Source organism: Hipposideros armiger, unplaced genomic scaffold, assembly GCF_001890085.2.
Source record: "Hipposideros armiger isolate ML-2016 unplaced genomic scaffold, ASM189008v1 scaffold_19, whole genome shotgun sequence".
In the NCBI taxonomy this organism is placed as follows: domain Eukaryota; kingdom Metazoa; phylum Chordata; class Mammalia; order Chiroptera; family Hipposideridae; genus Hipposideros; species Hipposideros armiger.
In genome coordinates this window covers 5,964,254-5,975,131 of record NW_017731369.1, presented here as the reverse complement: position 1 = coordinate 5,975,131, position 10,878 = coordinate 5,964,254, and the positions used below count along the sequence as shown (strand labels likewise).

General features: G+C 51.1%; 1 protein-coding gene across 2 annotated transcripts in view; it reads left to right on the top strand.

Moving 5' to 3' along the window:
• The window catches only part of CLMB (calcimembrin), a 36,978-nt gene that overhangs the window by 15,309 nt on the left and 10,791 nt on the right, over positions 1-10,878 (top strand). Inside the window, exon 1 of one of the 2 annotated variants that reach the window (XM_019634628.1) lies at positions 7,316-7,562. The exons of the other annotated variant lie outside the window; for it this stretch is intronic. Within the exon in view, the coding sequence (XP_019490173.1) occupies positions 7,406-7,562 (157 nt within the window). The 5' untranslated portion in view covers positions 7,316-7,405. Of the gene's footprint in view, positions 1-7,315; positions 7,563-10,878 lie in introns of those variants that run through there. 2 annotated transcript variants of the gene reach the window in all.

Genomic DNA, 10,878 nt, shown 5'->3' with positions numbered 1-10,878 from the left:
TGAATTTGAAAGGAGGATAGCAAGTGGGTGAGGAGAGACCTACAGCAGCCCAATAGAGCAGGCAGGGAATTGGGATATAATGAGGATGGGGAGCTCCATGAACAGGGAGGGGATAAAAAGCATTCATTTGGCTAATACATTCTGAGTAGTTTTCAGAATGAGTGGAGGCTTGATATGTTGAAGGGAAGGTCACATGGTGAGATCCACCATAAGTAGAAAATGGCCAAGGTCAATGTCTTACGATATACTGAGCTTTAGTGTTTCCACTTATGAAATAGGCTGCAGCTTGCTGTCCATGGGGATCCTGGGGGAGGTCACTCACTTCTCTGTCTGGCAGTGCCACTGCCAGGGGTCTCTGTCTACTATGCCTGCCCTGCACCCACTAGAACAGAGCCTGACACACAGCAGGTGTTTCCTTCCCCTGGGGACAGAGCTCAGACAGAGCTATATTCTGGTGTAGCTTGTCATTTGTTTTGCAAACAGTTATTGAGCACCTCCTGTATGCCAGGCACTGCACCAGGCCCAGCGACATGGCCGTGAACATCACAGAGTTCCATTGGAAATACAGAAATGAATGTGTGAACACCTAACCCAGACTGGTAGATTATCTGGTGAGAGCTGTGAAGGGAATTAGACAAAGTTGTGCAATAGAAGGACATGAGGTGGGTAAGGTCCTCTCTGTCGTGGAGCCAGCTACATGGATGCAGGGAACAGTGTGCCAGACAGAGGGAACAGCAGATGTAAAGGCCCTGAGACAGGAACAAGTGTGGTGAGCTGATGAGCATCGAGAAGGCAAATGTGGCAGGAATGGGGAAGTCAAGCAGGAGGAGCTGAGGTGTGGTATCAGGAATTTCTTTTCAGAGTAATAGGAAGCACCACAATCATTCCAGACCAAGGGCCTCAGCCTCTGTTGCACATCAGGATTACATGGGAGGCTTTCAAAACAGGGCAGGTCCTGCCCACTCCCCAGGATAGGGATTCGGTTAGTGTGGGTGGGTCCTGGGCAGAGGTGTGTTTAAAAAGCTTTATGCAGCCTGGGGTGAGAACCACTGTCTGGGTCCAGTGTCCTTGCTTTTCAGATGGGCCTGGGATGTGTACCGACTGCCCAAGGTGACAAGGGGCAAGTTAACTTGGCTGGGAACCCGGATGTGCAGGCTCCAATCCAGGACTCTTTCTGGAACCTTCTGAACACATGTCTGCTCAGGGGACAGAGGCTGAGAAGCTAGTAGACCCCCAGCCTGCTCAGAGTTGGGGGAGGGTAATCCAAACCTCTCTTAAATGCAGAAGGAAATGGTGCTTAATTTGCCTTTCTCCCCAGCAGCAGGCAGCCTCCTGGCTCACAGCAGAGACTTAGCCTCTCTCTTCTTATGCTAACCCTCCAGTATCTTCTCTGCCCCAAGGAGGAGGGAGGGCCTTGAGTGTAGAAGTAAATCAAATGTCACAGCAGGTGGGAGGAGACGCATTCCCTAACCATGCCTGGGTTAGAACCCGTCCTAGCACGCAGCATTAGTACTCAGGTGACAGTTCCGATTAATGTTCGCCTTCTCCTTACTCTCCAGTTCCACGGGGTCAGGAACCACGGCTGCCCTGCTCATCTGCAAAGCCCGTACCCAGCTCTGGGTCAGCACACAGTAGAGACACAATCAGTGTTTGCAGAGTGAACATTCTCTTGACTTTAATCCAGGTGTGGAGACCCTCACAGGGCCCGTCTCTAGGGCAGCTGTGCCATCACTCCCTCAGTCCAGGAGGGAGGTCAGTGCTCACCAGCCAGGCGTCACTCCTGCCCGCCCATATTGAGGAAAGTTGCTCGTCAACCCCAGCATACAGATGAGGAAACTGAGGCATCAGGCGGTAACACTCCCTGCCGAAGGTCACACAGCTAGAATGTGGCCAAGCTGGGGCCCCAAGGGCCTTGGGAACATGACTGGGCACCAGACACATGCCTCACTCCCACCGCTTCCTCTTCGTGCCTGTCAGGTCCCTCCAAGCCTGGCATGAATGAGATGCTCTGCAAGTATTTGTGGCATGAATGAAGGATGAGTGAGCCTCGGGGGACACAGCGGGTGGGGAGGCGGGTGACGGGACTCACTATCTGGTGCTGGCGGCCCACGATGGGGCCTCTCGGCTCTGTGCTGCTCAGGACTCCCAAGTAAAGGCGATGCTAACCAATAATTAGCTGTCAGAACATGGCTGGCCGGGAAGCTAAGCAACCAGGTTCTCCTGGGCCCAAGGAATTGCCTTTCTCCCTCCTGGGGGTGTGAAGGCTCCCTCCAAGGAGCCTTCAGGCTCCAGGGTAGGGGTGCAGAGGCCGGGGTAGGGGTGCAGATGTGACTCTGAGCAGGGCAGCGCTGTACCCTTGTCTACTTCTGACCTTCCCCGGCCCCCCGCATTTTGCTTCGTGCCTTGCAGGTCTCTCAGGGCCCGAGACAGGCAAGCGCAGAGCTAAGGGACTCTGGTCCCACAGGTCCAGATCCCATGTGATGTGGCTGAGGATCTCCAGCTCCCTGAACTGGTGCTTTTTGTTTTTAGTTATAAAATGGGCACGGTTAGACCCTGCCTGGGGAGGGCTGTTGTTGGGATGGAAGGGGCCTGGGATGTGGTGGGTATGTGGAAATCGCCACTGGAGCTGTTGTTATTACTATGATGTGCCCATACTATTTCTGCCCTTTTGACATTTTATTTATGACTATGGGCCAGGCCCTCCATGGCCAAAGCAATAGTGATCCTGGTACCTATGCTGAGAGGTCACTAACTTGGCCTGGAGTCCAACACATAAACTGATAATGGTCCTTGGCCTGTCCCAGGTAGCAGGGCAGACCCATGGCCTCAATGCCTGCTACCTAGGGCGAGTTGGGCTTCCAAGCATTGCAGCTAGGCCACCATGGGCCATCTAGAGCCAGGATGGCCCTGCAGTTATCCCGGATCGAGGGGGACAGGCCTTTTACCCACCCATCTACTGGACATCGGGGGAAGGCTGTCCCCAGAGGGGGCATAACCTTGATCAGGCCTGAGACTAGGGCGAGAACCCTAGCCCTGGAATCTCCTTGACTAATAGCCCCTTTAATGGCAGTAATAACAGTCCTAATGGTATGGCCCCACTAAGCACCTGCTATTGGCTGGGCTGCCCCAGACACTTCAACTTAATGTCACATGTCCTATGAGAGCCTTGCAGGTTATGAGTTATGATCTAGGGCGAAAGTTTGAATATTCCAGCAAGGGGCCAACCAAGTGTAGCCCCCTTTAACGTAGCCCCCATGTGGCTAAAGAAACAGGCTCAGAGGGGGGAAGAAACTCACTCAGGCCACACAGCTGACAAGGGGCAGACTGAGGATGCCAGTTGCTCTGTCTCAGGCCATCCTGCAGCCCCTTCCTGTAGCTCTAGCCGCACAGGTGTGCAGTGGGGCCACTTGGGGACAGAGAGAACAGCAGCTCTTGAGCACCACTCTGAAATGCTAAGCTCTTGTCAAGATTAGCAACTGCTATGGCTGGGTACCCGCCCCCACAACCAGTAGAGTTGTCAGATTTAGGAGGAAAAAAACCCCCATAAAACAGGATGCCCCGTTACATTTGAATTTCAGATAAACAAGGAATAATTGTCTAGCATAAGCATGTTCCAAATATTGCATGGGACATACTTTTTAGTATACTAAAAAAAAAAAAATTGTCCTGAACTTTATCTGGCAACCCCACCCCCCAAGGGACACCTCACAGTGTCCGGGGACATTTTTTATTGTCACAACTGGAAAGTGATACAGCATCTAGAGGCCAGGGACGCTTCTAAACACCCTACGATTGCACAGGATGACCCCACCACAATGATCTAGCCCCAGACGTCAACAATGAGGAACCCCGAGCTACACACATCAAACATTTTCCATGGGCCAGATGGGTGCTAAGTACTTTGCCTATTTTCTTTGACTTCAGTTCTCACAGCTACTCTCTTGTGTCCATTTTAGAGATGAGTAGATTGGGGGCCAGGAGGAGGGCCAGTTGCCCAAGACTCCACTGCTGTGTCAGCCGAGCTCACCACACTGTACCCTCACCCTCTGTGGCTGAGACCCAAAGAAGCCTCCCCAGAGGGGCTGGTGCTGGGAGGAGTAGGGACTGTCCGCCAGAACTTGATAAAGGCTGGTGGGAGAGAGGGCCTGCCAGAGTCCCTGCTCGGAGGCAGGAAGGCAGATGCTGGACAGCCAGGGAGGTGAGCCCATTCCCCCACCTGGCTGTGCAGTCCCCCACCTTGCTGTGCGGTCCCCCACCTGGCTGTGCTGGGGCCTCTCTCTGGCTCCTCCCAGGTTCTCCAGCAGCTAGCTCATCCCTGACGCAAGCCGGAGCTTTTCCCTTAATTAAAAAGAGAGTTAAAACAGCCACTGCCATCTCCATTGGGCCCGCTGCCTTGAGAAGGTAAAACCACCAAGCTGCCCTGGCCTCATCCATAATAATGCAACGCTTTCCCCTTAATTGGAATTAAAAAAAAAAAAGATTAAGTGCATCTGAAACCCTTAGGGGCATTTGTCGATTTGGTTTTTGAAAGTCCTGCACTAAATCCAGATGCCTGGTCATCTCTGAGGAATTAGGGACAGCCCTGGTGCCTGTGTCCCTGCCCCAGGGCCTTTGTGCATGCTGTGGGTGACCTGCTACTCTTCGATTGGCCCCTTCTGGGAGGCCTTTTCTGATTCCCGCTGCTCCGCCCATCATCTGCTCCTTGCTCCTCCTGTCACTGACCCAGGCTCTGGGAGGTATTTCTTTGCATCCTGGCCCCAGGAGGCCAGGCTTAGCATCAAATCCCATGTGATCCTGGGCAAGGCCCCTGACTTCTGTGTCTCATGGAAGAATGGCTTCTCACGCTGTTAGCCTCATCGTGAGAAACAATGATGAATTCCCAGCCCCTGGCTTCCTGTAAGCACCATTCTTCTAATAGCTCAGTAGCATGGGCCCCTCCTGACAGCACCTTGGATAACCAGGGACCCTCCCTATTTTTTTTCCAGCTGACCTGAAATCTTCGGGGTCCCAATTTTGCTGCTCAGGCCCGGAGGTAGAAGAAGGCAAGGTGTGGGGGAGGAGGAGAGAAACATGCTGAGACTATTTTGCTCTCTGCCTTGTCCCCAGCACCTAAAACAATGCCTAGCACATAGTAGGTGCATAAGAAATGCCTGTTGACTGAGCACTTTCCCTGGGCCCGGCCATGTGATGGGGGGTTTATACCTGTGTTGCAAGGGAAGGGAGCAGCAGGCTCACTCGACAGGTGAGAAAGCTGGAGCCAAGCGAGGCGAAGTCACAACCAGGAAGTGGGAGAACTGAAAATTGGACTCAATTTTTTATTTTATTTTTTTTCTTCCTGAGCCCGTGGCCATTCCAATCCAATAAGGAAAACTGTCTGGAGTGTTAAGTTGGAACCAGGAATATTTTGTCAGTCACTCCACAAACAGCGTTTAGCCCCCATTCCAGCTGTGGGACGACATGGTTAGGACGAGATCCCCACTGCACTCAGGTGGTGGATGGCACCTAGGAAGTGCACAGCATTGGTTGAATCAATGAATAAGTGCTAAGAGTGGAATCTCATGCTGCTATTAACATCTTATGTTTATCGAGCGTGTGCTGCAAGGCCAGCTGTGTGGTTTTCTTACCTGCAAAATGCACATAATGATGGCGCCCACCTTGGCAGGAGTGAGGATTTCAGCATGGCTCTTAATCTCCTCAGCACCCCCTGAAGGCGCGAACTATTATTCACCCCCATTTTGCAGGTGAGGAAAAGGAGGTCCAGAGAGGTGGAGCCACTGCCCAGGTGGATTGAAGCCCAGGTGTATGTTCTGGCCTCTTGCTGCATTGTGGGTTCAGCAGGGCCACTGTGTATGTGGAGGTGTTTTGGGAGAGAGTGTATGCTGTGCTGGGGACCTTGTTTCAGGCCGGGTCTCAGAGGAGGCACCTGGGTGCCGGCCTGAGCGCCATTTTTAAAAGAACCAGCAGAGGGCGCCCTTGAACTGTGATGTCTGCCAAAGGGAAGCACCTGCTCTTGGCTTCAGCCACTATGGCCTCTGGCTGGTGGTGGCCTGGGGGTTGCTGAGAGCTGGCATAGGGAATGGTGACCTGTCCTCAGGGACCTGGGGCATTCTGAACAGAGGATAGGCTTGCATGGCACAGGGCTTCTGAAGGGTGAGAAGTGGTGGCTGATACCAGCAGGGGAGAGGTAAGCACTTGGTCCTGGAGCCACCTGGCCTCTGCTTGTTTGGGGGCCTCCCTTCTCCAAGCCTTGGTTTTCTCATCTGGAGAATGGCCGTGATCCTAGTATCCACCTTGAGGATGGCATGAGGATTAATGCAATCGTGAAAACGTCAGGCTCAGCGTAGATCCTGACACAGGGAAGCTTGAGAAGGGCTGGCTGGTCTCAGCGGGAGGAGGTCTGCATCTTTTCCCCACTCCCCAGGCCCTGGCCAGATGGCTCCTGTCAGCCATTTCTTCCATGCTCGGCAGCCATATTCTCCATACCAGGCATTTCATCCCTACAAGATTGGTATCCCGAGGAAACCAAGGCTCATAGAGTAAAGCCACCTGTGCCCAGTCACCCTAGATTGGGGCTCCCCAGCCCTGGCTGTGAGACTCCCCTGGGAGCTTTTGAAAGTGCTGGCATAGAGCAGTGACCTTGGGCCCCCTTGGGGGTGGGGTCGCGGAGCCAGGTCGCAGAGGAAGTCCCTCCCCGTTTTACCAGCGGGGAGGCCAGGCAAGCCATCTCTGGAGGCTGGGGTTTGCACTGCCTGGCTTGCTCTGTCTCCAGAGCAGTGTGTGTGCCCCGCAGCAGGGCCCAGTCTGAAATCTTTGAATGGCTCTAGGGCGCTGGGATTCCCTCCCTGCCCTCTCCCTCCTTGTGACCTAGCGTCCTAAAGCCCCAGCTCAGCCCTTCCCTTCAGAAAAGGGGCTCTTCATGGCCTGAGGCTGGTATGTAATTAACAAATAACAATTCTGGCGTTAGCACAAATGAGCTCCTTGTCTGGGGCAGGGTTGGCATTTGTTGTTAATCCCCAAAGTCGGCTTTATCTCCTGAGAGCTTTTCCCTCCTGCTCAGCCACCTCTGCCTGGAGGCTGCAGCCCGGGAATTAGACGGAGCTGGAGTCCCGTCTCCCTCCTCCCCTTCCCGCCCCTCTCCTCTCTGCCTCCAGCGTCTCTCCTGGGCCCACTCTGAGTGACCTGATGCTTCCCGATTAAGAATGTGGCTTTGTCGCTGAGCTCCCAGAACACGTTAAAATGCAAATGTGAGGCCCTGGGAGGAGTGTGGCTTTTCTCCATTAGCATTTTATTGTGGAACTTTGGAACATTCACCGTGGAAGGGGGCCTTGGAGACTGAGCAGGGAGGCTCCCTCCTGTCACAGATAACAATAATCAGAGCTTCCTTTTGTTGTGAGTGCTCCATGAGATGCTCTTTATGGATGATTACAGAGAAGCTAACGGATTGAGCACCCCCTGGGTCCCACTCGCTGGGCAAGTGCTTTGCGTGAATTCATTCATTCATTCCATGGAGCCCTCCCTCCGCCTCCCAGAAGCTGAGACTGTCACTACCCAACAGCAGCCAGGTATTGGATATTGTTTTTGGTATTTAAGAGACTCAGGCTTTTGAGGTTCTGTTATTACCTGTTAGGACACCATGCGTGTCCCTGATCCAAACTCCCAGATTCCCACATGTTATAGAGCAGGATTGGTGAACCACACAGCCCCAGGGCCACATCTGGCCTGCTGCCTGATTTTGTAAATAAAGTTTTATTGGAACGTAGCTATGCCCATTCATTGACATGTTCTCTGTGGCTGCTTTCCAGCTACAACGGCACAGTTGAATAGTTGTAACTGAGACTGCATAGACCCCAAAGTAAAAAAAAGTATTTACTATCTGGCCCTTTTCAGAAAGTTTGCCAGCTCCGTTATATAGCATTGTAGTTATAAGAAGCACCAGCTTATGGAATCAGACAGACTTGGGTTTGGGTTCAGACCCAATACACTGCTGGTTCAACTCTGTATAAGTTCTTACTCTCTCTGGTACTCAAGTCTCCACATCCGTGAGATGGGGCTGATCCCCCATCGCACCTCACAGGATAGCTGTGAAACCAAAGGAGAAAGTGCTTATTGGGCGCTTGGTGCTGTCTGGCACGTGGCCATGATCGGTAAATGTTGACTGTTATGAGTGATAATGGGAGGGCCTCCTCCAAGTGGCCTCCTTTTATTTGTTTTACGTTCTGGGCCTTTGTGTAAGATTGCAGGAAGAATGGCTCTGCTGCATTACAGGAGGTTTGAAAACCACTGCTTTCGATTAAGTTGGCATTGGCCTTGGTGGGTGCGCTTGAGCTCGTTGTCTGATGTGGCCTCTTCCCACAGAATTAGCCAGCCTGGTAGATTCAGGGGGGTCACAGGGGCTCCCCAGGGAGGAAACAGGCTTGGGGTTCCCAGGACAGGCAAGCTGTGCTGACTGAATCAGTTATTTATTGCTATATAACAAATTACCCCAAAATTTAGTGGTTTAAACGTTTTATCATCCCTGTGGGTCAGGAATTCAAGAATGACATATCTGGGAGGTTCGGGCTCAGGGTATCCTGCGAGGTTACATTCAAGCTGTTGGCCAGGCCTGCAGTCTCATCCGAAGGCTTGATCAGGCTGGATGACCCACTTCCCACGGTTGTGGCTCCCTCATGCAGTTGTTAACTGGAGGCCTCGGTTCCTTACCACATGCGCTTCTCAGCAGGCTGCTTGTGTGTCCTCAAACATGGCAGCTGGCTTCCCCCAGAACAAGACAGCAAGGAAGGAAGTTATATCTTTATGACCTCGCCTTGGAAGTCACATTCCATTCTTTCATTCTTATTCATTAGAATTCATCCTAAGTCCATCCCACACTGTTAGACTCCGCTGCTTCTCAGGGATATTGAGAACCACCACATTGACCCTCCAGGGGCCATTCAGGAGCACAGCCCCAGTGGTGCTCAGGGTTGGCCTGAAAAGCAGCAGGAATAGCAATTACCCCATTGCTCAGCTCCTGCTGTTGGCCAGGGGCTCAGATACTTGAGCTAATGCAATACCAACCTGGGGCTATTTGGGCAAAAAACAAAGTGGTAGAGTATAAACATAAGGATTTTAACACTCAATTCAATGGTGCCTAAAGTTTTTCCATTTAAATTTAAAGCAGTTCTACTTGCTCTGTCCCAGGCAGTGTACTAGGCTCAAGGGAAACACAGATGACTGAGATAGTGGCCGCCCTCCGGATGCTTACAGTAAAGGGAGATATTAAGAACTAATCATTTCAATACAGTGTGATCAGAACTGGAAGATTGATGAATGAACGAGTGAATGAATGAATTTAGCCAGACAAAAGAGGGAGGAATCAGATTTTCTGGGACTTCTTCCCCAAAGAAGAGCTTATTGTGTTGGGCTTTGAAGGATGAGTAGAAGCTCACTACCCTGGCAAAGGAAAAGAGCATTCCAGGCAGGGGGGACAGCCTGTGCAAAGGCATGAAGGGGCTGGGAAGCCCAGTGTATTTGGGGAACTGTGAACAGTTTGAGGAGTGTGGGCAGGTGGCAGGAAGTGAGGCTGCAGGTAGTCTGGACCAGATTGTGAAGGCTGAAAGCTGGGCTAAGAAAGCTGACTTTCATGTATGATCAACATATCCCAAAATGTATTTTATAATTCTGTAAGAGTCTGTAAGATGTTAACAGACTCTAAGGTTAAGTTTAGGAAGCCCAAAGTTAAACACAATTAAAGCAGCTTCCTTACTGCAGGACTTCTCAGAGCCTTTAATTTTCTAACATGCATGGGACTCTATAAGAGAAGGATCGAGTAGATGGGATTCAGTCAACATTCATATATATGGGATTCCCAAACTCATTTGATCATGGAACCCCCTTCCTGAAGGAACCTCAGGAAGTCAGTCTTCCCAGGGGAACTCACTTTGGAAAATACTGCTTGTAAATAATTGTCAAGAACTTGCACGTGTTCTAAGTAGATATGCGGCATGATCAGAGTTGCAGTTTTCTGGCTGCTGTTTGGAGGGCAGACTGAAGAGGGAAAAGCCAGGAGGTAGAGGGACTAAGTAGGGGCATAAGGAAAGAGAAGAAATGATGTCAGAGATATTGAGGGGGTGGCATCTCCAGGCTCTGTGGTTGATTAATTTGGCTAGGGTGGGAGGGGTTGGAGGGTGAAGAGGAAAGGGAAGAACTGTGGCTTATGCCCTGGTTTCTGGCAGACAGTGACGCCACTGACTCAGACAGTAAGAATGGAGGAAGGTGTTTGGTGGAGTAAACAGTGTGGGTACTTCAGTGTTACAGAGCTATAACTAGGCTTGGCTGAATTACCTGTACTTAATTGCATTTTGCTGTGTATAATGCGCTCCCGTGTATAATGCGCACCCACATTTTTGGCCCATACTTACAGGGGAAAAAAATCTTTCATTCTAATTTTTAATTCAAATTTTTGTTTATATTTAGGTACTTGGAGGGGTTTGTATTATAAGGGAATTTTAGCATTTATTTATTTATTTGTTACACTTTTAAATCATAAGTATAAATAAAAGAATTTAAAACATTTCTATAGGGCAGTCCGTTAGCGCAGGTGGTTACAGTGCAGGCTCATAACACCAGGGTTGCCGGTTCGATTCTCACATGGGCCAAGGAGCTGTGCCCTCCACAACTAGATTGAAACAACTACTTGACTTGGAGCTGATGAGCTGATGGGTCCTGGAAAACCACACTGTTCCCCAATAAAAATTCTTTTAAAAAAAAAACACGGGCCAGCCGAGTGGCGCGATGGTTAAGAACTGGCTTGGGACGCCAGAGGCCCCGGTTCGGATCCCACATATGAGGGCCAGTGACACTGCCCTCTACAGCTAAGATGCTGAACAACAGCTCAACCTG